General features: G+C 43.5%; 1 protein-coding gene across 2 annotated transcripts in view; it reads right to left on the bottom strand.

Annotated features, from left to right (window-relative positions):
- The window catches only part of abcg4a (ATP-binding cassette, sub-family G (WHITE), member 4a), a 120,291-nt gene that overhangs the window by 33,182 nt on the left and 59,858 nt on the right, over window positions 1–27,251 (bottom strand). For both annotated transcript variants that reach the window (XR_010016639.1, XM_063038338.1), the window contains exons 4-6: window positions 13,062–13,112; window positions 9,980–10,125; window positions 3,310–3,433 (exon numbers count right to left, since the gene is read on the bottom strand). Coding sequence is in view for 1 of the 2 variants with exons in the window: in XM_063038338.1 (XP_062894408.1) it covers window positions 3,310–3,433; window positions 9,980–10,125; window positions 13,062–13,112 (321 nt within the window). In the remaining variant the exon portion in view is untranslated. The remainder of the gene's footprint in view (window positions 1–3,309; window positions 3,434–9,979; window positions 10,126–13,061; window positions 13,113–27,251) is intronic.

Raw genomic sequence — 27,251 nt, 5'->3', positions numbered from 1 at the left:
GCTGCAGAAGGTTGTAAATTTAGTCAGCTTCATCTTGGGCACTAGCCTACAAAGTACCCAGGACATCTTTAGGGAGCAGTGTCTCAGAAAGGTAGCGTCCATTATTAAGGACCTCCAGCACCCAGGGCATGCCCTTTTCTCACTGCTACCATCAGGTAGGAGATACAGAAGCCTGAAGGCACACACTCAGTGATTCAGGAACAGCTTCTTCCCCTCTGCCATCTGACTCCTGAATGGACTTTGAAGCTTTGGACACTACCTCACTTTTTAAAAAAAATATACAGTATTTCTGTTTTTGCACATTTTTTAAATAATCTATCCAATATACGTAATTGATTTACTTGTTTATTATGTTTTATTTTATTTATTTATTTTCTCTCTCTCTCTCTCTGCTATATTATGTATTGCATTGAGCTGCTGCTGCTAAGTTAACAAATTTCACATCACGCAGGTGATAATAAACCTGATTCTGATTCTGATTCCCTGGTAGCATCAAATATTGTGGCCTCCAAATAATCTCCTCACCCCATGTGGAAACATTCTTTCCTCATCAACACTTTCAAAAACTTTCACATTTTAGGAGGATCTCCTGAACATCTCAAAACAAAAGAGGCTGCTTCCACCTTCCCTGATGATGTACTCCTTACCCCTGTGGGAAATACACTGGTTTATCAGATTGTGCTGCTGACCCACGTTCAATCCTGAGCCCTGGTGCCGTCCATGTGGAATTTGCACATTCCCCTGGCGACTGCCCGTGTTTCCCCTGGGGTCTCTGGTTTCCTCCCACATCCTGAAGACATGTTGTCAGTAGGTGAACAGGCTATTGTCAATTGCCTGTGGCATGGGTGGGTGGCAGGAGAACTGGAGGGCACTGACAGGCAAGGGACAATGCGTAAAATGCCAATCAGGATGCCCATTAAAGATTGAACCACTGGGGTGACTAATATTTACACAGCAAGATCCCACACAGACAGGTTAAAGAGACCAATGAGCAATTAACTGCTCTTGGTGATACTGAAAGAGAAATGGTTGGGTGGGATTGCTCTTTAAATATATTTCCAACACATGAATGGATTACCTTTAGGTCAGTCAGTGATAATGAAGAGGAGAATGAGGGGAGATTTTCTAGATTATGAGGAGTACAGATAGGGAGAATGCAGGCAGGCTTTTTCCTCTGAGGTGGTGAAACTACAACTAGAAGTCACAGACTTAGGTTTAAAGGTGAAATACTTAACAGGATTCTGAGGGGAAACTTCTTCACTCAGGGTGGTATGAGTGTGGAGCAAGCTGCCAGCAGAGTGGTGGATGTGGCTTCAATTGTAACATTCACAAGAAGCTTGGATTGGTGTATGGATGAGAGAGGTATGGAGGGTTATGTCTGGGTTCAGGAAGATGGGACTAGGCAGATTAGGCTGACATGGGCTAGATGGGCCAAAGGGCCTGTTTGTGTGCTGCAATGCTCTATCACTGTCTGAGCCCTGTAAGGGACTAAAGCTATTGAACATGGTTCTCATGGGTCTTGTCCCCAACCACAATATTAATGGTACCTTCAGAGTTCAAGCCCCTAGTATCCTTCATTATATAAATGAAAGAATTATTCTTGCTTCCTCATGGTGAGGCGCTGTAAAGTGTCACGCTAGCCACTGCGCCACAGTACCGCCCTAGGTGTTAGAAGATCTTCTTGCAGAAGATTTCAAAATGAAGGATCAGAGGTATGTTATTTGGCAAATAATTCACAAAGAAGAGATAGAGTTGAAGAGAAATTTGGGTGTATAGAATTAAGATGGTCCAATAAAGAGTAACCTTCAAGAGTGCCACAACCTTGCTGTGGTTTGGAGGCTTGCATCTCTCAATAACCCGGAGAGCTATGTTGGCTAGAATCAGGGACTTGTGTTTTGACTCTTGGTAGGGTCACCCATGCCAAACAGGTCAAGGGGTAGAGGCCAGACTGAATGGTCCATCGGCCCTCCAGGTTCAGAGGTTCACCTCGAGATTAACAACCCTGACTGGTCAAAAGAAAACTTTTACAGAAACAGCAATGAAGAATCCTTCTATATCTGTGAGCGACAGTTTGGGCAGACCAAGATAGATGACCTTCATTGCTACCCTTAACGCCAGCGGTGTAGTGGACAGTAACCTAACCCAAAGAGTAAGTATGAAGGACTTAGGCTCCAAAGGTAGTCATAGCCGAAGGGCGGTAGTAGGGACAAGCTCCCACTGCTAAACAAATGCTCTTCATGGCGTGCGTCTCAAACAGCCTCTGACAACTGAGTCCAACTCCTGGCCTTCACGTGTGGCATCGTTCTTATGTCCGGCAGGGCTGTTCTCACTGACAGGAGAAGGGGCAAAGGTGGGCCACTGGCGCCTTAAAACCAGTTGCTCCGGGCAGATGGGGCTCGTTAATCATGGATGGTAGCTCACCTAGGAGAGGGAAAACTCCAATTTCAAACCTTCGCTGCCTTGCGGCTATACCCACTCACGGGAAAGGCTTTGGGAGTAAACCACAAGGAAAAATCCAGAGTTGGGTCCCGAAGGCGGCTGACTGCTGTACCCAGCACCAGCACGGCAACTCCTGCGATGCTGCTGGCACCAAACCGTACTGACTTTAGTCGTTCATTTGGACCTGTCATCAGGATGGAGAGGGGGAGTCCCACGGCATGGGCAACAGACGGATCTCCATATCAACTCTGCCCTGGCTTGCACCCTGGAGAAGCCACTCCAGCTTTGACCAGAGGCGCAGTAGCCATGGTCGACCACGACTGACGGAGGCCACACACGTTTCTCTTAGCAGAGAGGTCAAAATCTTGGTTTAAAGTGATTGGTGGGAGGATTAGAAGGGAGATGAGGTATTACTCCTTCACCTGGAACAACAATGCTCGAAAGAGTGCTGGAGGCAGGAACCCTCGTCACATTTCCACTGTGTGCTAGAAGCACCATGACCGATAGAACAAGTGTTGGAAGGTGCAGTTAGGGTCTGTGAGCAACATTGACGCCATGGGCTGAATGGTCTCATTCGGAGTTGAGAAGCTAATATGATTCTATGGATCCAGGAGAGTTCTTTAGTGGAGGTGTGAGAATGTGGAAATCAACCTGAGAGATTGGCATCTGTGAAGAGGACTGATGTATTTTAGGAGAACTTGGAAAAGTAAATGAGGGAAAAAGGACAAAAAGAGAAACTGACATGATTAGATGAAGTAGCTGTGTAATATCGCCTGACGTAAAATCAGATTCTGAAAATAACATACAGTGTGTTTCACAGATAACAGTCGTGTCTTCACTTCAGCACTAAAGCAATCATATCAATCATACCTTGTCAAACATCTCGAAGAGCTTGGCGCTGGGCTGATGGATGGTGCAGATGATGGTTCTCCCACCTTGAGCTAGTGACCTCATCAGTGACACAACTTGGAAGCAAGAGGAACTGTCTAGACCACTGAGAGGAAGAGAGAGAGGAAGAGAGAGGAAGAAAGAGAAAGAGAGGAGGGGGGAGAGGTGGGGGGGAGATAGGGAGGAGGAGGCAAGGGAGAGAGGGAGAAATTATAAACACATAGTTAGACTTGCTCATCCGTAAGGAATTAAATGAAGTATCTCTTGGACAATAGATAGAGGAACCCAACCAAAAAGCCATCAAAAATATTATGTTTGTTTGGTTCTTGCCTTCCAACAGATGTTCATTAGTTGTGAAAAGATTATTTAGCTGGGCAGGAATGTAGAAACTAGAGGATCAACAGTGAAACCTCTAAGAGTACATTAAAGCAGAGCTGGCAATACTACTGGCTTATCAAGTCAAGTATTGAAAATATCAGCTCAGTTAACCATCTCCGCACTAATTCAGGCAGGATTACAACTGCCCGATAGGAAGACTTGTTGGGTGCGCCACACAGTGCCTGATTATCAGTGAGTCCCATTCAGCTAATTCAACTGGTAAAACAAGAACAAGCTGCAAGGAATAAAGTACCAAGCAGAACCTTTGGATTGGATGTTAAACCAACATGGGTAAAAGCAAAGGGAAATTTTTTAAAAAAGGTTCACACAAAACTCTGCTTCCTACGGTGGGTGTCACAGCAGTGTAGCAATTTGCATGAAGTTATTACAGCTCAGGGTGTCAGAGTTCAGAATTCAATTCTGGTGACCTCTGTAAGCAGTTTGGAATGTCTTCCCCATGGTGCTCCGGTTTCCTCCCACAGTCCAAAGACGTACTGGTTAGTAGGTTAATTGGTCATTGTAAATTGTCCCATGATTAGGCTGGAGTTAAATTGGGTGTTACTGACCAGTTCAGCTCAAAGGGCCAGAAGTTCCAATCTGTATCTCTAAATAAAAAATAAGTAACATTCACATATCTTTTCACCCATCCTCCCCCGTCTTGTAAACTACTTTGGAAAACATCTGGGTTTCAAAATCCTCATCCTTGTGTTCAATCCCCCTTCAACGTACTGACCTAGGTGTCTCTATAACCTTCTGTAGCTCTTCAAACCTCTAGAGTTCCATAATCCATTGACTCTGCATCTTTGTGCATCTCCTGCTTGATTTGCCTCACTACTGGTGGCCATACATCTGACCAGGCAGGCTCTATGCTTCATATTTCTTTCCTATTTTTCTCCACCTTACCTACAGGTGGTTCTTAAGACACAATGTTCAAAGGTTCAAAGGTTCAAAGGTTCATTTATTACCAAAGCATGTATCCATATACAACTCTGAGATTTGTCTTCTCCAGATAGCCACGAAACAAAAAAAGAACATGAAAGTTGTTCAGAGGGAAACATCAAACCTATGTCCCTCCCCCGCACAAAGAACAACAGCATCCTGATCTTCAACCCCCAAAACCCCACCCCCCTACAAAACAGAACAGAAACACCGATCCCCAAAAACACCTCCCTTGCACAAAAAAACGAACAAACCACAACAGAACATCAATCCCTGAACCTCCTCCCCTCGCACAACAAAACAGAAAAGGAGTGGGAGATAAAAAAAAACAGAATATAAAAACCATAAGTCTGAAAAGTCCAGTCCATAGGCGCAATAGTGCAATCCATAAACGCAGAACTACGATGTCAAACTTAGAAAGGTTAAAATGCTCTTTGAATTTTGTTGGATGAAGATTTTTTACCAATTTCTCCTTCTCCATTTCAGTGACAATTCTTTGCCTACAATGATTGAGATGGATAGCATGATCACTCTCAGGGGCTGGAAATGCAGAATCCATCACAGTGGTATGTTTTCAGCTTTGGTAATTGTCAACAACTTCAGAGTAAAAAAGACTCAAATCCTTTGAAAAATAGTGAGCAGAACCTACACTGACAGAACCATAGAAAAGTACAGCACAGAAACAGGCTCTTCAGCCCATTTAATCTTCCTACTCCCATCAACCTGTACCCGGATCATAGCCCTCCATACCCCTACTATCCATGTACCTATCCAAACATTGCTTAAACGCTGAAATCGAGCTTGCATAGACCACTTGTGCTGGCAGATCATTCCACACTCTCACAACACTCTGAGTGAAGAAGATTCCCCATCTGTTCCTCTTAAACTTATCACATTTCACCCTTAACCCATGACCTCTGGATGTAGCCCCACCCAACCTCAATGGGAAAAGCCTGCTAGCATTTACCCTATCTATAACCTCCATAATTTTGTACACCTCAATCAAATCTCCCTTCAATCTTCTACGTTCTAAGGAATAAAGTCCTAAACTACTCAACCTTTTCTTATAACCCAGGTCCTTCAGACCTGGAAGCATCCATGTAAATTTTCTCTGCATTCTTTCAATTTTATTGACATTTTTCCTGTAGGTAGGTGACCAAAACTGCACACAATACTCCTAATTAGTCCTCACCAATGTCTTATACAACTTCAACATAACATCCTATCTCCTGTACTTCTGTTTTGCATAGTAGGGGAATTAAGGGTTATGGGGAAAAGGCAGGTAGATGGAAATGGGTCTGTGGACAGATCAGCCATGATCTTATTGAATGGTGGAGCAGGCTTGACGGGCCAGATGGCCTTCTCCTGCTCCTATTTCTTATGTTCTTATGTACTTGGTACTTTGAATAATGAAGGCCAATGTGCCAAAAGCTTTCTTTACAGCCCTATGTACCAGTGATGCCACTTTCCATGAGTTATGGACCTGTATTTCCAGATCCCTTTGCCCTGCCACACTAATGGATCAGCAAATTTGTTGATGATACAAAGATTGGAGGTGTAGTGGACAGTGAGGAAGGTTTTCAAAGCCTGCAGAGGGATTTGGACCGGCTGGAAAATGGCAGATGGAGTTTAATACAGACAAGTGTGAGGTATTGCACTTTGGAAGCACAAACCAAGGTAGAACATACAAGGTGAATGGTAGGGCAGTAGAACAGAGGGATCTGGGAATACAGATACAAAATTCCCTAAAAGTGGCGTCACAGGTAGATAGGGTCATAAAGAGAGCTTTTGATACATTGGCCTTTATTAATCAAAGTATTGAGTATATGAGCTGGAATGTTATGATGAGGTTGTATAAGGCATTGGTGAGGCCGAATTTGGAGTATTGTGTGCAGTTTTGGTCACCAAATTACAGGAAGGATATAAATAAGGTTGAAAGAGTGCAGAGAAGGTTTACAAGGATGTTGCCGGGACTTGAGAAACTCAATTACAGAGAAAGGTTGAATAGGTTAGGACTTTATTCCCTGGAGCATAGAAGAATGAGGGGAGATTTGATAGAGGTATATAGAATTATGATGGGTATAGATAGAGTGAATGCAAGCAGGCTTTTCCCATTGAGGCTAGGGGAGAAAAAAACCAGAGGACCTGGGTTAAGGGTGAGGGGGGAAAAGTTTAAAGGGAACATTAGGGGGGCTTCTTCACACAGAGAGTGGTGGGAGTGTGGAATGAGCTGCCAGACGAGGTGGTAAATGCGGGCTCACTTCTAACATTTAAGAAAAACTTGGACAGGTACATGGATGAGAGGTGTATGGAGGGATATGGTCCAGGTGCAGGTCAGTAGGACTAGGCAGAAAAATGTTTCAGCACAGCCAAGAAGGGCCAAAAGGCCTGTTTTTGTGCTGTAATGTTCTATGGTTTCTATGATATGCTGAGGAACTTTAAATTCCTCTATGTTATTATTTTGGAAGGCCTGCCCTAGCCTCAGCATGTACTGTAAGTGCAATTATCTGCTGAACGGATCCTGACCCGGATCTGGGCCGTACCCTCCAAATATCTGGACCTGCCTCTCGTTTTTTTTGCACTACCTTACTTTCCATTTTTCTATTTTCTATTTATGATTTATAATTTAAATTTTTAATATTTACTAATTTTTACTATTTTAATATTTAATATTTGTAATCCAGGGAGTGGGAAGCGCAGAATCAAATATCACTGTGATGATTGTACGTTCTAGTATCAATTGTTTGGCGACAATAAAGTATAAAGTATGAAGAAAGCACAGCAGCAACTCTACTTCCTTAGGAGCTTGTGAAGGTTCGGCATAACATTTAATGCTTTGACAAACTTCTATAAATGTGTGGTGGAGAGTATATTGACTGGCTGCTTCACAACATGGTAAGGAAGCACCGATACCCTTGAATGGAAAATCCTACAAAAAGTAGTGGATACCATCCAGTCCATCATGGGTAAAACCCTCCCCTCAATTAAGCACATCTACACGAAACGCTGTTGCAGGAAAACAGAGACCACCACCCAGGACATGCTCTCTTCTCGCTGCTGCCATCAGGAAGAAGGTACAGGAGCCTCACCACCAGATTCAGGGACAGTTATTACCCTTCCAACCATCAGGCTCCTGAACCAGTGTGGATAACTTCACTCACCTCAACAATGAACTGATTCCATAACCTATGGACTCACGTTCAAGGACCCTACAACTCATGTTCACAGTATTATTTATTTACTTTTTTTTAAATTGCTTGCACAATATGCTTTCTTTTGCATACTGATTGTTTGTCAGTCTTTATGTATGTTGTTGTTCCTTTTCGTGCCTTGTGGCATATTGGGCTGCACTTTTGCCATTTCCATATGAGGCCAAGTTGCTCGACGCTCAACCTAGCACGGATGGAAAGCAGGCAAGGAGCCAGCCGGATTCGAACTCGGGACCATTCGCTTTGAAGTCCGGTGCTGATGCCACTACATCACTGGCCAGCCTTCTTTATGTATAGTTGTTATTTCATAAATTCTATAGTATTTCTTATTGCAGGTGTCCCCCGCTTTTCAAACGTTCGCTTTACGAGACCTCACTATTACAAAAAACCTACATTAGTTACCTGTTTTCGCTAACAGAAGGTGTTTTCACTGTTACGAAAAAAGGCAGCATGCAATAAAAGGCAGCACATGCCCCAAGCAGCCGCTCCTCCCCCGGAACAGCATTCTAGCCGGCATTGCTTAAACACGTGCCTGTGAGCAGCCGTTAGCAAGATGAGTTCTAACGTATCAGAAAAGCCTAAAAGAGCTCGTAAAGGTGTTACACTTAGCGTAAAACATAATTAAGCGTTTCGATCGTGGTGAACGAAGTAAGGACAAAGTGAGTTTGGCTTGTGGAAGTTGACGAAGGTGATCATTGAAGAGGTTTTGGCATTCCATGACCAAGAACTGATAGATGAAGAGCCGATGCAATTGCAAGAGGAAAGGATAATAATTGAAACCGAATGCAGTAGCAAACGGACCGAAAGTGAAGTCGTCCAGGAACTGAATGTGAAGCAACTGCCTGAGATTTTCGCCGCAATAATTGCAGAAAAGTACGACTTTAATTTTGAAAGGGTACATAGGTTTAGGGCATATTTGCAAGCTGGTTTGCGTGCTTACAAAGAACTGTACGATCTAAAAATGCGCGAGGCTAAGCAGTCAAGCAAGCCTTCCACATCAGCCACAGCAGACGACAAACCTCGACCTTCAACATCGAGGCAGGCAGACATAGAAGATGACCTGCCTGCCCTGATGGAAACAGACAATGATGAGATGACACCCCAGTGTCCCACCACCCCAACCCCCGGGCCATGGACCAATACGTTGCCGCGGAGAATGCAGCAGTAGCTGGGACGCACCCAGCACATCTTTAAGAAAAAAGTCGAAATAAATAAGCTAATTAATTAGGTGCCGCCCGGCACGTAAATGTTGGCCCAGATCTGAGGCGGTGCTAATTAATTAGCTTGTTTATTTCGGCTTTTTTCTTAAAGATGTGCTGGGTGTGTCCCAGCCACCGCTGCATTCTCCACGGACCGGTATCAATTCGCTGCCTGGAGGGTGGGGACCACTGCACCATCCCAACCTCCAATGACTCAGCCTAACACACCATCATCAATGTGCTCAGCGCTGTCTTCCCAATTCTGGTAAGTGATACTACACTGTACATACATTATTTCTACTTTATATAGGCTGTGTATTTTCATGTGTTATTTGGTATGATTTGGCAGCTTCATAGCTTAAAGGTTACTGGAGGGAGTGTTTCTGCCGAGAGCGCTTGCGTGAGATTTTCGCTACGGAGAACAGTGCGGCAATGATTGTAGAGAAGTATTTCTACTTTATACAGGCTATGTATTCATCATATCATTCCTGCTTTACTATATGTTACTGTTATTTTAGGTTTTATGTGTTATTTGGCATGGTTTAGTAGGTTATTTTTTGGGTCTGCAAACACTCAGAAATTTTTCCCATATAAATAAATGGTAATTGCTTCTTCACTTTACGGCATTCCAGCTTACGAACCATTTCATAGGAACGCTCCACCTTCGGATGGCGGGGGAAACCTGTATCTTGGAAATGCCTGCAAACAAATGATATGTCACCATGGTAAAATATGGTGACATGCACATTGATAATAAATTTCCTTTGACTTTGATGGGGACACACTTGTGGTAGCATGGCTTGCTGTCAGATCCACTGATCCCACCTCCAGTAAAAAAGGCAGCATGAGATGAAGAACAAAACTAAGGGTACATGACCTTTAAATCCCATGAACTAATCCATTTCTTTGGACATATCCTCCTCTTACCTGGTCGGTTCATCGAAGAACATAACAGGAGGGTTGTTGACAAGTTCCAGCGCGATGGCTAGCCGCTTGCGTTGTCCTCCAGACAGAGAGAGGGTGCGGGTGTTTGAGCATTTTAGCAGTCCCAGTGCCGTCAAAATCTCATTCACCTTCAAACAGGAAATCGCTTAAAAGGTTAGAACCAAATAAATAACCATTGATTACAACATTTTACAAATGGCGACTCTTCTGCTCATCATTATCTGTGCCAGCACTTTGAAAGAACAATCAATGGTTGCATTCATTACAGTACAGCACAACAGTATAGTGGCTAGCTTAATGCTATTACAGTGCTAATGACCCAGGATCAACTCTGCTGCTGTCTGAAGGGAGTTTACATGTTCTTCCTGTAACCGTGTGGGTTTCCTCTGACATTCCAAAGACATACAAGTTAGAATGTTAATTAGTCACATGACTGCAATTGGCCGGCGTGGAGTTGTTGGGTCAGAAGGACCTGTTACCTGTTACCGTGTTGTATCCCTATCAATAAATAAAATAACATACTCTTAGTGGTGTCAAAGGTTACAGGGAGAAGGCGAGAAGATGGGGTTCAGAAGCGATTGTAAATCAGCAATGATCAAATGGCTGAGCTGTCTCAATCGGCCAAATTCTGCTCCATTATCTTATACTCTTTTAACCACAATGTTATGCTGAGCTAATTAAGCAAATACTGCCTCATTGAACTGGTCCCTTCTGACTGCACATGGTCCATAGTCCTCCATTCTCCACATGTTCATGTGCCGATCTTCCTAGCCATCTGCCTGTAGTAGTTTTGGGCCGAGACCCTTCATCAGGACTAACTGAAAGAAGAGATAGTAAGAGATTTGAAAGTGGGAGGGGGAGGGAGAGATCCAAAATGATAGGCGAAGACAGGAGGGGGAGGGATGGAGCCAAGAGCTGGACAGTTGATTGGCAAAAGGGACATAAAAGGATCATGGGATGGGGAGGCCTAGGGAGAAAGAAAGGGGGTTTGGGGGAATCCCAGAGGATGGGCAAGGAGTAAAAGTGAGAGGGACAGAAGGAGAAAAAGAGAGGAGGCCGTGGATAGACATATCAGAATGGGAATAGGACGTGGAATTAAAATGTGTGGCCACTGGGAGATCCTGCTTTCTCTGGCGAACAGAGCATAGGTGTTCAGCGAAGCAGTCTCCCAGTCTGCGCCGGGTCTTGCCAATATATAGAAGGCCACATCGGGAGCACCGGACGCTCTGTCCGCCAGAGAAAGCAGGATCTCCCAGTGGCCACACATTTTAGTTCCACGTCCCATTCCCATTCTGATATGTCTATCCATGGCCTCCTCTACTGTAAAGATGAAGCCACACTCAGGTTGGAGGAACAACACCTTATATTCCGTCTGGGTAGCCTCCAACCTGATGGCATGAACATTGACTTCTCTAACTTCCGCTAATGCCCCACCTGCCCCTCGTACCCCATCCGTTATTTATGTATATACACACATTCTTTTTCTCTCTCTCTCTCCTTTTTCTCCCTCTGTCCCTCTCACTATACCCCTTGCCCATCCTCTGGGTTTTCCCCCCCTCCCCCTTTTCCTTCTTCCTGGACCTCCTGTCCCATGATCCTCTCGTATCCCTTTTGCCAATCACCTGTCCAGCTCTTGGCTCCATCCCTCCCCCTCCTGTCTTCTCCTATCATTTTGGATCTCCCCCTCCCCCTCCCACTTTCAAATCTCTTACTAGCTCTTCCTTCAGTTAGTCCTGACGAAGGGTCTCGGCCTGAAACGTCGACTGTACCACTTCCTAGAGATGCTCCCTGGCCTGCTGCGTTCACCAGCAACTTTGATGTGTGAAGCTTGAAATTCCAGCATCTGCAGACTTCCTTGTGTTTGTGCCTGTAGTAGTTTATGTTTGGCTTTTGTCTGAAACATACAGTACCTGATTTCTTTAGAAGATGATAAACTGCAGAGAGCAGGAAAAATATTACGTTCTTTATCTCTCCTGTGTTGAATGATACTCCAAACACCATTCCATTAAGTGAGTATCTTGAGCAGCTGACTGAACTCCTCATCTGAGCTACAATCTGCACCCTCCCTGCTTAGGAAGAGCTGCCTCAGCTCAACATGATCAAAGTTCATAAGACTGCAAGGGTAAGGATGCAAAATTGAGTCTGCTCTGCCATTCCATCATGGCAAACTTATTTTCCCTCTTAACCCCATTCTCTTCCCTTCTCATTGTAACTTTTGACATTCTGACTAATCAAGAACCTATCAACCTCTGCTTTAAATGACTTAGCCTTCAGAGCTGATTGTGGCAATGAATTCCACAGATTCATCACCCTCTGATTAAAGAAATTTCTCCTCAATTCCTCCTCATCTCTGTTCTAAAGGGATGTCCTTCCATTGTGAAACTGTGCCCTCAGGTCCTAGCTCCCCCACTATAGGAAACATCCTCACAACGTCCACTTTATCTTGGCCTTTCAACATTCAAAAGTCCTTCAATGCAGGTAACATTCCAGTGATTTCCTTCCATTTCTTGTCCTGAATCTTGATATTTCCTTCTAACATTTGGTATCTAGACATAAACATAACTGTGGCAGCCTGATCCCAGAGGCTAAACATTTTCTGCCTTGTTTTTCTACCATATAATGGTAACTATTCCAACAGCTGTCTGTACCGTCATTTCCAATAGTCACGATCCCGAGTCCTCAGATAACTAGCTTCCTGCACAATTTGGTTCTCCTTACCAAAGCAGCTAGCAAGGGTGATGGTGATTCGTAAATGTATTGTACTCGAGGTCACACGTCCCGTTATGAAAAGTTTCCTTGAGCAGAATCAGTGGACCAAAGGGCCTAAATCTGCTCTTGTGTCTTATGGTCTTACTCAATAAATGTATTTGTATTTATGTGACACAGGTCTGGGAAACTGCTGCATATTTTGAGCCAAGCTCTTACTAATATTTATCAAGTGCAGGTATGTAAATGCTTTCAGTTTTTAAAAACTTAATTCACAGTCAATGGCTCCAATTAATATGCAAACCAAACTGTTGCTAAGTTCATTTCAACCCATTATCCAATGAATGATATGACTCACCAGTTCCTTTTTCACTTCCAATTTCTCCTTCAGCTTAAGGTGGGCTGAAACCTTCAAATAAAACAATAACATCCAACATTTAAAGAGAAATAAAGAAATGGAATAAAACACTTCTAGAATCAGAGAGCCAATTGTGAAATTACTTGGAGTATACTTGCTCTCAGGAATGAATGCACCAATGGACAATCTGTAATCCCCAGAGCCAGTAGGCACAATTCCACAGCCGATTATTAATTAGGAGACACATGCATTTACAAGCATTTTCTATAATGGTCATTGTCCTACAGCACTGGTCCATGCCGACAAAGATTTCCGTCTAAGATAGTCCCATTTGCCGAAATTCCCCCAAACCATTCCTATTCAGGTACCTTTTAAATATTAATGTACCTGCTTCAAACACTTCCTGTGGCAGCTCTTTTTGGATATTGACCATCTTCTGGGTAAACAATTCACCTCTCAATTTCCTATTAAATCTCATCCCTCTCACCCTAAACCAGGGATTCCCAACCTTTTTAATGCCATGGACCGCTACCATTAATTGAGGGGTTCGTGGACCCCAGATCAGGAACCCCTGCCCTAGACCAATGCTTAGTTCCTGATTCCCCAACCCTGTCTACAGCATGCCCCTCTTGATTTTATAGACTTCTATAAGATCACCCCTCATTCTCCTATGATCCAACCTTCTCAACCTCTCTCCATAACTCCGTCCCTTGAGTGCCACCAATATTCTCATAAACCTCTACACTACTTCCAGCTTAATGGAATCTTTCCTAGCCCAGGATGACAAATAAAATGCTGGAGGAACAGTCCAGATTTAAAGATCTGCAGTCTCTTGTGTGACCAAAACTGAAAAGTTTTTGTTAAGAGTAATTGCACTTCTAACAATTATCTTCACTAAACTGTCTCCCCAGTAGCTGCTTTGGTGCAGGACCAGTCTCCTGATACATCAGATGTAGCAGAGGAGATGCCAAAGGCTCCAGAGGCTGAGGGTGATATCAGGCATTCAGGCAGGGAAATGAGGAAGGGAATCTCAGCAGTGCAAACAAAAAATAAAATATGAAAGCAGAAAGGGAAGTCTTTGCTGAGAAGGTAGTTAGAAGAGGAATACACTGCCAAGTGGTTACAACATGGAAAAAAGCCATGTAGTCCATCTACATGGGCTGAGCGTAGCAGACACCAACAGAATCAACAAACTCATTCGTAAGGCCAGTGATGTTGTGGGGATGGAACTGGACTCTCTCACGGTGGTGTCTGAAAAGAGGATGCTGTCTAAGTTGCATGCCATCTTGGACAATGTCTCCCATCCACTACATAATGTATTGGGTGGGCACAGGAGTACATTCAGCCAGAGACTCATTCCACCGAGATGCAGCACTGAGCGTCATAGGAAGTCATTCCTGCCTGTGGCCATCAAGCTTTACAACTCCTCCTTTGGAGGGTCAGACACCCTGAGCCGATAGGCTGGTCCTGGACTTATTTCCTCGCATAATTTACATATTACTATTTAATTATTTATTGTTTTATTACTATTTAATTATTTATGGTGCAACTGTAATGAAAACCAATTTCCCTCAGGATCAATAAAGTATGACTACAACTATGACCATGACTATGACTAATCTATGTCAACTCTGTGTCCTATTCCCCTGTTAAACCTACCATTTTTTTCATCATAAGTATTTATCCAATGATCTTCTGAAACAAAGGTTTGATCTGTTTTTGCCAACTGCTCACTGTATAATAAAAGATTTCCCTCATAATGCCCTGATTCTTAAGCCAATTACTTTAAATCTTTGCGGGTGGCATTGGTAGCATAACACCGTTACAGCACCAGTGACCTGGGTTCAATTCCCGCTGCTGTCTGTATGGAGTTCTACATTCTCCCATGACCCCATGGGTTTCCTCCGGGTGCTCCGAGTTCCTCCCATGTTCCAAAGGCATACAGGTGAATTGGTCACATGGGTGTAACTCGGCAGTGCGCTGGCTCATTGGGCCAGGAGAGCCTGTTACTGTGCTATATCTCTAAATAAATATCTCTGCATAAAAAATCTGTGTCCTTTACCAGCACAGACATTTTCTCTCTATTCATTTCACCACAGCCCTTCGTAATTTTTGAATCTCCATCAACTCTCTGTTCAAAGGAGAGCAACCCCAGCTGTTTAGACCACCTACATAACTGCAGTCCTTTAATCATGGGACCACCCTCCTGCTGTCCCTCTCAAAGAGCTTTCACGTCCTTCCTATCCTGTGCTGGCCAGCATCACTTTCAAACAGAGACAAGCAGAAGCAAGAAACCAAGAAAAAGGAATAGAAAGATGTGAGGGAAGGCTGAGGAAGTAAAAAGCACAACACGATTAAAACAAATACAACTACTTAAGATCACACATGTGGGAACTGAAATGTTCTGTGAATAAACTTTGGCACAGTTGCTTTCAAGATTTAAGGGAGAAAGGAGCAGCATTTCCCAATTCAATTAAATGTTGGCTGATTTGCACAATTCCCGTTATCTGCCTGATACAATCCGTTGATTGTATTTCGTCAAGATGGTCACTTTTTAACAAAATGCATCTGACCCCAGGCTTTGCCTCTGATGGTTAATAGCTCCCCAGCATGAAAGAAAAAGAAAATCAACATTCATCTGCTGATGAAACGCTCATTCCTTCTTTAGTTACCAGTGCACTTGATTTTTCCCAGTGTTCTTCAAATTGGTCTCTCATCCTCGGATCTCCAGCAAATGAAGCAGATCCAAAACTCCGATGCATGCATCCTAGTACAAAGGCTTTTCACCCACCGCCCTGTACTCGCTGACTTTCCCCTCCTTCCATTCTCACTCTGGCTCCCCTCTTAGTGCTTCCTTTCTCCTCATCTGTCTACCACCTCTGCCTGGTGCCACTGTTTCTTTCCTTTCTACAATGGTTCACTCTCCTCACCTATAAGATTCCTTCTTCTTCAGCCCTTTACCTTTTCCACCAATCACCTCCCAGCTTCTCACGTCACAAATCCCACACTCACCTACCTTCTCCCTCCCTTTGCTTCATCTATTACCGTCTAGCTTGTACTCCTTCACCAGAGAGCAGTGGAGTTAGCTCAATACGTCACCAGCAGATCCCTCCACACCATCTATAATATCTACAGGAGGTTCTGCTTCAGGAAGGCATTATCCATAATCAAAGATCCCCACCATGCAGGCCATGCCATCTTCTTGGACATAGCAGCAGGCAGGAGATACAGAAGGCCCACATTACCAGGTTCAAGACTTCCCTTCAACCATTCAATCCTTCAATCAATTGGCACAAGCATGATAAACTTTTGAACACTTTGCACTACAATGGACTTAGTTTTTGTTCCAATTGTGTTCTATCTTCTAAAAACTACATACAATATCTGTTTAATTTATGTTTTTTTTCCAGCTTATATGATGCAACAGTATGTGCTGCTGCAAGTACCATTTCACCTATGCGTACTTGTGCAAATGACATTAAACTCAACATTGACTTTGAGATAGATTTTCAGAGTATTAAGAGAAAGGCAATGGGTTAGTGCAGAAAATATTACAGAGGTAAAATAGCCCCAAGTTGTCCTCTTTCTAGGTAATGTTCTAATAACTGGACTGCGCCCAATCAGTGAATGGTAGCACAAGAAGAAGCAAAAATTTCACCTGGGCAGTTGGCTGAAGATTAAAACAGGCTGCACTTTTCAGAGTTGAAATGCACGCAATCAGCGAATGGGTGCACGGGAAGAAGCACCGATTTCACATATGTCTGCAAATGATGATTTAAAAAGGCAGCGCTCTGCGGCAGTTTTCGGAGCTGAACTGTATGTAAGCAGTGAATGGGTGCAGGAGAAGAAGCAGCAATTTCACTTAGTTTCGTGACTGAAGACTAGAAAAGGCACCACTTTTCGGCAGTTTTGTAAATGGACTGCATCTAATCAGTGAATGGGAGCATGAAAAGAAATGGCGATTTCACGTAGCTCCGCAGTTGAAGATTAAAAGAAGCATCGCTTTGCGGCACTTTTTGGAGTTGGACTGCGCCCAATCAGTGAGCAGGAGGATGGGAAAAAACTACAATTTCACTTAGATCTGCAGCCGAAGATTAAAAATCAGAAAGCGCTTTGCAGCAATTTTCGGAGTTGGACTACATCCAATTAGTGAGTGGGAGTTTGAGTAGAAGTAGCAATTTCACATAGGTACGTTGATGAAGATTAAAAAAGCAGCGCTTTGCGGCAGTTTTTGGAGCCCAATTAGTGAATGGGAGCACAAGCAGAACAGGCGATTTCACTTAAGCACGCGGTTGAAGATTAAAAATGGCAGTGCTTCACATCAGTGCATCAGAAAAAGCAGCGATTTCACATGTTTGCGTGAGATATTTTAAAAAGGCAGCACTCTGGCAGTTTTTGTAAATGGATTGCGTCCAATCAGTGAACGGGAGCATGAGAAAAAACGGCAATTTCACAAAGGTATGTGACTGAAGGTTGAAAAAGCAGTGATTTGCAGCAGTATTTGTAAATGGACTGCAGCCAATCAGTCAGCAGGAGCACGAGTAGATGTGGTGATTTCACTTGGGTTTGCATTTTACATTTTAAAAAGGCAGCCCTTTGCGGTAGTTTTCGGTGCTGGACTGCACCAGTGAGTTGATGCATGAGAAGCTGCGATTTCGCTTAAGTATGCAGCTGAGGATTCATAAAAGCAGCTGTGTGTGGCAGTTTTTGAAATATGGACTGCGCCCCAACTGTCAGCGAGAGCATGAGAAGCAGTGACTTCACTTAGGTACATGACTGAAATAGAAATAGGTAAAACCAGCGCTTCGCGGCAGTTTCCGTATCTGGACTGCGTCCAATCAGTGAATGGGAGCATGCGAAGAAACGTCCATTTCACATAGCTACGCGGTTAAAGATTAACAGAAGCAGCGCCTTGTGGCACTTTTCGTTCAGAGTTCAACAGCACCCAGTGAGCGGGAGGATGAGAAGAAACTGAAATTTCATTTAGGTTCGCAACTGAAGATTATAAATCACTCAGTGACTTCTGGCAATTTTCGGAGTTGGACTGCGCTCAATCAGTGAGTGGGAGCATGGGTAGAAGTGGCGATTTCACGTAGGCATGCAGCTGAAGATTGAAATAGGCAGTTTTCGGAGTTAGACTGCACCCAATCCGTGAATGGAAGCACGAGAAGCAAAGCGACTTTACTTATGTTTACTTTTGATATTTTAAAAAGATAGCGCTTTGCGGCAGTTTGCAGAGCTGGGCTATGCCCAATGAGTGAGCAGGAGCACAAGAAGATGAAAATTTACTTAAATACGCAGTTGAAGATTGGAAAAGACAGCGCTTCGCGGCAGTTTTCGGAGTTGGACTGCGTCCAATCAGCGAGCAGGAGAATGAGAAGAGGCAGAAATTTCACGTAGGTCTGCGGTTGAAGATTAAAAAAGGCAGAACTTTGCAGCAGTTTTCAAAAATGGACTGCGCCCAGACAGTCAGCGGTAGCATGAGAAGAAGCAGCGATTTCGCTCAGGTATGTGGTTGAAGGTTAAAAAAGACAGCGCTTTGCGACAGTTTTCAGAGTTGGACTGCGCCCAATCTGTGAGCAGGGGCATGAGAAGCGGCAATTTCACTTAGGCTTGTGGCTGAAGGTTAAAAACGGGAGCGTCTTACGGCAGTTTTCAGAATTGGACTAAGCCCTATCAGTGAATGGGAGCACAGAAAGAAGCATTGGTTTCATCTCGGTATGCAGCTAAAAATTTTTAAAAGCAGTGGTGTGTGGCAGTTTTCAGAGTTGGAATGTGCTCAATAAGTGAACAGGAGGATGAGAAGTAGTGATTTCACTTAGGTATGCTGCTGGAGATGAAAAAACCCTCAGCGCTTTGCGGCAGTTTTTGGAGTTGGACTGTGCCCAATCAGTGAGCAGGAGGATGAGAAGAAATGGCATTTCACTTAGGAACGCAGCTGAAGATTAAAAAAGGGCAGTGCTTTGCGGCAGTTTTCTGAATTAGACTGTGCCCAATCCATGAACAGGAGCATCAGAGGCAGCAATCTCACTTAGGTTTGCACTTGATATTTTATAAAGGCAGTGCTTTGCAGCAATTTTCAGCGATGGACTGCGGCCAATCAGACCACGTGAAGAAACGTTGATCTCATTTAGGTACGCGGCTGAAGATTTTAAAAAATCAGCAGTTTTTGGGGTTTGGAATGCACCAAATCAGTGAATGGAAGCACAAGAAGAAATGGCGAATTCATTTAGGTACACGGTCGAAGATGAAAATAGGCAATGCTTTGCCACAGTTTTTGGAGTTAGACTGCACCCAATCAGTGAGTGAGAGCATGAGTAGAAGTGTTGATTTCATGTAGGTACATGGCTGGAGATGAAAAAAGACAGCGCTTTGTGGCAGTTTTTGGAATTGGACTGTGCCCAATCAGTGAGCAGAAGGACAGAAGACATGGCAGTTTCATATAGGTACACAGCTGAAAATGAAAAAAAACAGTCAACGCTTTGCAGCAGTTTTCTGAAATAGTGAAAGGGAGCATGAAAAAACAAAGTGTTTTCACTTTGGTACACAGTTGAATATTAAAAAAAGCAGTGCTCCGTGGCAATTCTCAGAGATGGACTGTGGCCAAACAGTGAGGAAGAGTACAAGAAGAAACAATTTCACTTAAGCACACGGCTGAAGATTAAAAAAAGGTAACTCCTCGCGGCAGTTTTTGGAGGTGAACTGCGTTCAATCAGTGTATAGTAGCACGAGAAGAAGCATCAATTTCAGTTAGCTGCGCAGCTGAAGATGAAGGAAAGCAGTGGTGCGTGGTAGTTTTAAGAGTTGGACTGTGCTCAAACTGTGAGCGGGAGCATGGGAAGAAAAAGCGATTTCACTTAGGTACACGGCTGAAGATGAAAAAAGACAGCGCTTTGCGGCAGTTTTTGGATTTGGACTGCGTCCAGAGAGCCAAAGCACAAGAAGAAGCGGCAATTTCACATAGATATGCGGCTGAAGATTAAAAACCAGTCAGCGCTTTGCGGCAAATTTCGGAGCTGGACTGCGGCCAATCAGTGAACGGGAGTACGGGAAGCAGCAGAGTGATTTCATTTAGATCCTCGATTGAAGATTTTAAAAAGGGAGCGCTTTGCGGCAAATTCCAAAAGTGGACTGCACCCAGTGAGCAGGAGTATGAAAAGAAGCAGCAATTTCACTTAGCGATGTGGTTGAAGATGAAAAAAGACAGCTCTTTGCGGCAGTTTTTGGATTTGAACTGAACCTAAACAGAGAGCGGACGCACAAGAAGTGGCAATTTCACATAGATGTGCAGCTAAAGATTAAAAAACAGTCAGTGCTTTGCGGCAACTTTTGGAGTCAGACTGCAGTCAATCAGTGAACGGGAGCAGGAAAAGAAGCGACGATTTCACTTAGATCTGTAGCTGAAGGTTAAAAAAGGCAGCAGTTTGCGGCAGTTTTCGGAGCTGGACAGGGCCCAATCGGTGAGTGGGAGGACGAGAGGAAGCAGCGATTTCACATAGATACGCGGCTGAAGATTAGAAAAGGCAGCGCTTTGCGGCAGTGTTTGGAGTTGGACTGCGCCCAATCAGTGAATGGGAGGATGAGAAGAAGCGTTGATTTCACTTCGGTAGGTGGCTGAGATTCGGAAAATGCAATGTTTTGCGGCAGTTTTCGGAGTTGGACTGCGCCCAATGGGTGAGCGGGAGCACGAGAAGAAGTGGCTATCTCACTTAAGTCCGCTATCGAAGATTTTAAAAAAGCAGCGCTTTGTGGCAGTTTTCAGAGTTAGATAGCATCTAATCAATGAACAGGAGCACAAGAAGAAACAATGATTTCACTTGGGTCCAAAGCTGAAGATTTAAAAAGGCAGCACTTTGCGGCAGTGAGCAGGAGGATGAGAAGCGCAATTTCACTGAGGGACCTTGATGAAGATTAGAAATGGTAGCGCTTTGTGGCAGACGAAGATTAGAAAAGGCAGCGTTTTGTGGCAGTTTCAGAGTTAGGCTGTGCACAATTAGTGAATGGGAGCATGGGAAGAAACAATGAGTTCACTTAGGTTTGTGTTGACGTTTAATAAAGGCAGTGCTTTGCAGCAGCTTTCAGAGTTGGACTACATCCAATCAGTGAGTGGAAATACGAGAAGCAGCGGCAATTTCACTTAGGTACGCAGCTGAAGTTTGAAAAAAAGGCAGCACTTCACGTCAGTTTTTGGAGTTGGACTGCACCCAGCTAGTGAGTGGGATTCATTAGAAAGGGTGAATTAAAAAAAGGCAGTGCAAGCAAAGCAGCCATTTTGTGAGTGGGCCAGTGTTGGAGTGGTTGCAATGCATCAAGTCCAGTGAGATCAGGCTTGGGTGAGGTAAGCATCCGGTAAGTTTCCTCTTCGCTTTTCTTCATTCCTCATCTGTAAGGGCATAGTCAGTGCAGTGGGAGTGGACTTAGGGGCTATGTGTTTTTCTGTGTCTGACTTCATTAGTTGGGAAGATTTTGGAGTCGATTGTTAAGGATGTGTTTTCAGGGTACTTGGAGGCACATGATAAAGTAGGCCAAAGTCAGCATAATTTCCTCAAGGGAAAATCTTCCCTGACGAATTTATTGAAATTCTTTGAAGAAATAACAAGCAGGATAGACAAAGGAGAATCAGTTGCTGTTGTGAACTTGGATTTTCAGAAGGCCTTTGACAAGGTCCCACACACGAGGCTGCTTCAGAATCAGAATCAGGTTTATTATCACCGGCATGTGACGTGAAATTTGTTAACTTAGCAGCAGCAGCTGAATGCAATATAATATAGAAGAGAAAAAAGAATAAAATAAAAATAATAATAATAAATAAATCAATTACAGTATACGTATATCAAACAGATAAAAAAATGCAAAAAATAGAAATACTGTATATTAAAAAAGAGTGAGGTAGTGTCCAAGGGTTCAACAAGCTACAAGCCCATGGTATTACAGGAAAGATTCTGGCATGGATAAAACAGTGGCTGATGGGCAGGAGGCAAAGAGAGGGAATAAAGGGAGCCTTTTCTGGTTGGCTGCCGGTGACTAGTGGTGTTCCACAGGGGTCAGTGTTGTGACTGGATTCTTTTTACATTATATGTCACTGATTTGGATCACAGAATTGATGGCTTTGTGGTCAATTTTGCAGACAATATGAAGATAGGTGGAGGGGCAGGTAGTGTTGTGGAGACAGAGAGTCTACAGAAGGACTTAGACAGATTCGGCGAATGGGCAAAGAAGTGGCAGATGGAATACAATGTCGGGAAGTGTACAGTCATGCACTTTGGTAGAATAAATAAAAGCACAGACTATTTTCTAAATGGAGAGAAAATTCAAAAATTTGAGGTGCAAAAGGAGTTGGGAGTCCTTCTGCAGGGTTCCCTTAAGGTTAATTTGCAGGCTGAGTCTGTGGTGAGGAGGACAAATGTAATGTTAGCATTCATTTCAGCAGGACTAGAATATAAAAGCAAGGATGTAATGTTGAGGCTTTATAAAGTACTGGTGAGGCCTCACTTGGAGTATTGTGAGCAGTTTTGGGCCTCTTATCTTAGAAAGGATGTGCTGAGAATGGAAAGGGTTCAAAGGGGGTTCATGAAAATGAATCCAGGATTGAAAGGCTTATCAAATGAGGCGTGTTTAATGGTTCTAGACCTGCATTCACTAGAATTCAGAAGAAACCTATTGAATGTTGAAAGGCAAACGCAAGAAAATCTGCAGATGCTGGAAATCCAAAGCACACACATGTTGAAAGGACTCGGTAGAGTAGATGTGTAGAGGATGTTTCCTATGCTGGGGGAGTTTAAGACCAGAGGACACAGCATCAGAATACAGGGGCACCTATTTAGAATGGAGATGAGAAGGAATTTCATAAGCCAGTGAATGGTGAATCTGTGGAATTCCTTGACACAGGTAGCTGTGGAGGCCAAGTCTGTATGTATATTTAAGGCATAGGTTGACAGATTCTTGATTAGTCAAGGGATGAAGGGATACAGGGAGAAGACAGGAGATTGGGGCTGAGAGGGAAAATGGATCAGCCATGATGAAATGACAGAGAAGGTTCAATGGGCCAAATGGCCTAATTCTGCTCCTGTGGTCTTAAGGTCTAATTCTTTAAATTTATCTTAATTTTTCTTAAACTATATTGGCCAGAATTAAAAATGCTTCTCCAGTGCAGGTCCTTTCCCAATACTGTTTCTTGGTGCATGAATGGCTTACTCCTGCTCCTATACTTGTGTTTTAATGGTCTGAGAACCAGAGTTTAATTCTGTTACAGTCTCATTACTATTACCCAAAATCAATGCATTTTCTGATGAATTTGATTCTTCTGATATTCAGCAACAATCTTTTCTTTAAAGAAAGAGCTGCCTTTACAAAATACCTTATGAGGTCACCAAAAGATGGCTATTTGATGACAGATCAACCTGTTCCACAAAGTTATAACTTGGAAGAAACAGGGATCTAGTGTCAATGGATTAATACTCCACAGCTTTCAAACATTCAGAGGGTTTTCGCTTGCTATTTGTACTCTGTTGCAGACTTATTGGCAGAAATTGATTTGTTATCAACACCATTATAATCATTGTATCTAAGGCCTAATATACAATATTTAGGGAAGGTGGATGAGATAAGATTCTGGTCTTTTTTTGTGTTGCTCTTTTATTTTGCTAAGTATTACTCTGGAGATTCTCCAAGAGGGCCACAACTTTGTTGTAGGGTTTGAATGCTTGCGTGCCTCAATGACTCAGGGAGCCGACATTGGCTGGAGTCAAGGCCTTTAGTTTTGGCTCTTGGTAGGGTCATTCATGCCAAATAGGTCAAACGGTAGAGGCCAGACCAACGGTGGTCCACCAGTCCTACCAGTTCGGGGGTTCAGCTCAGGGCTAACAACCCTGATCAGTCAAAAAACATTGTTATGGAAACAACAATGAAGAATCCTTCTCTATCTGTGTGCGACAGTACGGACAGACAGAGATGGAGAATCCTTCATTGCTACCCTAAACACCAGTGGCAAAACAGGCAGTAATTAAATACTCTGGAGATGCAGGAACTCTTCCAATGCAGACAAACACAACAGGGTATTGTATTTTGATTTCCTGTGATAAAGACACATGTAGAGTAGTTGCTAAGGTATATCCTTTGCTTCTGTTGAAGATTTAGATTCAGATTCATTTATTTATGTGTATACAGTGAAATATGTTATTTACACTAACAACCAACACAATCCGTTGTCAGAGGTAAGTTTTTTTTAACACGGAGAGTAGTGGGTTTGTGGAACACCCTGCCAGCATTTGTGGTAAACTGGTACATTGGGGGACATTTAAGACACTCTTAGATAGGCACACCGATGATAGAAAATTGGAAAGCTATGTGGGAGGGAAGACTTAGATTGACTTTAGAGTAGGTTAAAAGATCGGCACGACATCATGGGCCAAAGGTCCTGTATGGTGCTGTAATATTCTATGTTCTCTAATGTAAGGATGTGCTGGGAGCAGCCTGCAAGTGTTACCACACATTCCAGCACCAACATAGCACGCCCACAAGGCTCAGCGGAACAACCCAGAACACAAGCAAAAAAACAACAGCAAAACAAGCCACACACACACACACACACACACTACTTCACCCAGATCAAACCTTCCAGGCCTCCATCCTCCAGTGGACTTCAGTGAATTTGAAGTCAATTGAACTGCTTTTCCTTGTGGATTTACTGTGCTGAATTTTTCAGTAACCTCAGAAATAAACGGGAATTGAGATGCAATTTTGAACTCTTCAACTTTGGAATCTGAGGCTGGGACTGGAGCCACTGTGGGGGATTGTGTTGCATTTCCCCAGGTGGCAACCATTTACTTGAGGGATTTACTCCTGCCCTTTTGTGTCCTGTTCAGCCCATGCCTTTTTTCATCTTTTGTTTCTAAAGAACCGCAGAAGGGTGTTTCACTTCAACTCATTGGTGTTTGTGTTTGCTCACTTCCAAAAGCAATTACTGACAAAACTGGTGTTAAAAAACAAAACCAGCATGTAAATGGGCGAGGAAGAATATTTGCAGAGCAATCTCCATCCCACGCTATTTCAATCTCTGAGGTGTATCAGTAATGCAATAGGGATCAGCCTGATCTTGTTCTCAGTGGTAATGTAATCTGATGAATTGATTTACAAAGCAGTTCTACTGTTCAACAAACAAGGGCAAGTGGATTGAGAATGTCACAATCACAACAGCTTTCATGTTTCACTCAGAATCTAAATGTCCAAAAATCAAAACAACTTCAACAATTTCAAGAAGCACTTTTTTCCATGCATCAGAAATGGCCATCATCTCAAATCGCTAACTGTTTCTCTATCCATAGATGCTACCTCACATGCCTAGCAATTCCAGTATTTTATATTTTTACCTCAGATTTCTAGGACTTGCAGTTCTTAATCATCAACCAAGGCAAAGGATTGGGCAGCGATTGCGCTGGAGGCTCACCTTCCCAGCCCTGGATGGCACAGTAGTGTAGCGGTTAGCATAACGCTATTACAGTGCCAGCGACCTGGGTTCAATTCCTGCCACTGTCTGCAAGGAGTTTGTACATTCTCCCCGTAACTGTGTGGGTTCCCTCTGCGTGCTCTGGTTTCCTCCCACATTCCAAAGATGTACTGGTTAGTAGGTTAATTGGGCACATGGGTATCTGAAGTAATCTAATCTTGGCTCTGCATTAGTGCAAGGCATCCCACAAGACATTGGGGAGGCTGTACCCGGAGTATTGTATAATTTTGGTTACCCTGCTAGAAAAAAAGACATCATTATGTGGGAAAGAGTGTAAAGAATATTTACAAGAGTGTTGTCCGTACTGAAGGGCCTGAGTTATCGGGCAAGGTTAAGTAGGCTAGGACTTTATTCCTTGGAGTGTAGGAGACTGAGGAATCAACATATAGCAGTGCGTAAGATCGTGAGGGTCATAGATGGGGAAAGGGATTCAAAAATTAAGGGGCATTGGCTTAAGGTGAGAAAGGATAAATTTAAAAGGAAACCTGAGGGGCAACTTCTTCATACAGAGGGTGATATACATATAGAACAAGCCGCTGGAGGAAGTAGTTGAGATAGTTAGAACAGCAACATTTAAAAAACACTCAGACAGTTAACATGGATAGCTTCAGAGGGATATGAGCCAAACACAGGCAGATGGAACTAACTTAGATGAGCATCTTAGTCAGCATGGATGAGTTGGGCCAAAGGGCCTTTTGTCATGCAGTATACTGTAACTCTATGAACTGAAATGAGTTCTGTCAAGTTCAATCTCATCCCATAACTTCACAGATATAAACCACCCGACGCTGCCTGTAAGGAGTTTGTACGTTCTCCCCGTGACTGCTTGGGTTTCCTCCGGGTGTTCCGACTTCCTCCCACAGTCCAAAGACGTACCGGTTGGTAGGTTAATTGGTCATTGTAAATTGTCCCGTGATTAGGCTAGGGTTAAAATCCAGGGGTTGCTGGGTGGCGTGGCTCGAAGGGCCAGAAGGGCCTGTTCCACACTGTATCTCAATAAATAAAAAAGAGAGAAAGTATGCAGATGTAAAACCAATTTTCACAGGACTTGAAAGGTAGCTTAAAACCATCCTTTTCTGATTAAATCCAAAGAGTATAATTATCCTCCGGGACCTAAGCTCTTCTCAGTACTACCATCAGGGAGGAGGTACAGGAGCCCGAGGACACACAATCAACACTTCTTCCCCTCCACCTTCAGATTTCTGAATGGTATATGAATCATGAATCAGGATCAGCTTTATTATCACCGGCATGTGTCGTGATACACTACCTCACTATTTTTCTCTGTTTTTGCACAATTTATTTATTTTTAAGTATATCTTATTGTAATTTTTTATGTATTGCTCTGGATTTCTACCACTAAAGAATACACTTCAGTGATGATAAACCTGATTCTGATCCTCCTGCAACAGCACTCCCCTATCCCACCAGTTTCTCAGTTATAACTTCAATCTGTCTGTTGAAGCCTCTGCATGGTCTCATCTTGCTCTGCATTTCTCACCTGCCACATGTTCTACCCTCCAGGAATTCCGCATTCAAACAGTTCTGGCCTCCTGCCCAACCCCTGCACCCTTTGGCTCACATCTAATGATCTGACATCTCAGGCCTAGGCTCTGGAACCAGCCTGTGAGCTGTGGACCTCACAGCACTTTCACCAAGGTCACGATCTTCTATCCTTTTGAATA

The sequence above is a fragment of the Mobula hypostoma genome, chromosome X2, assembly GCF_963921235.1.
Source record: "Mobula hypostoma chromosome X2, sMobHyp1.1, whole genome shotgun sequence".
NCBI lineage: Eukaryota > Metazoa > Chordata > Chondrichthyes > Myliobatiformes > Myliobatidae > Mobula > Mobula hypostoma.
Note: the sequence above shows the minus strand (reverse complement) of the source record. Positions and strands in the feature narration are given on the sequence as shown.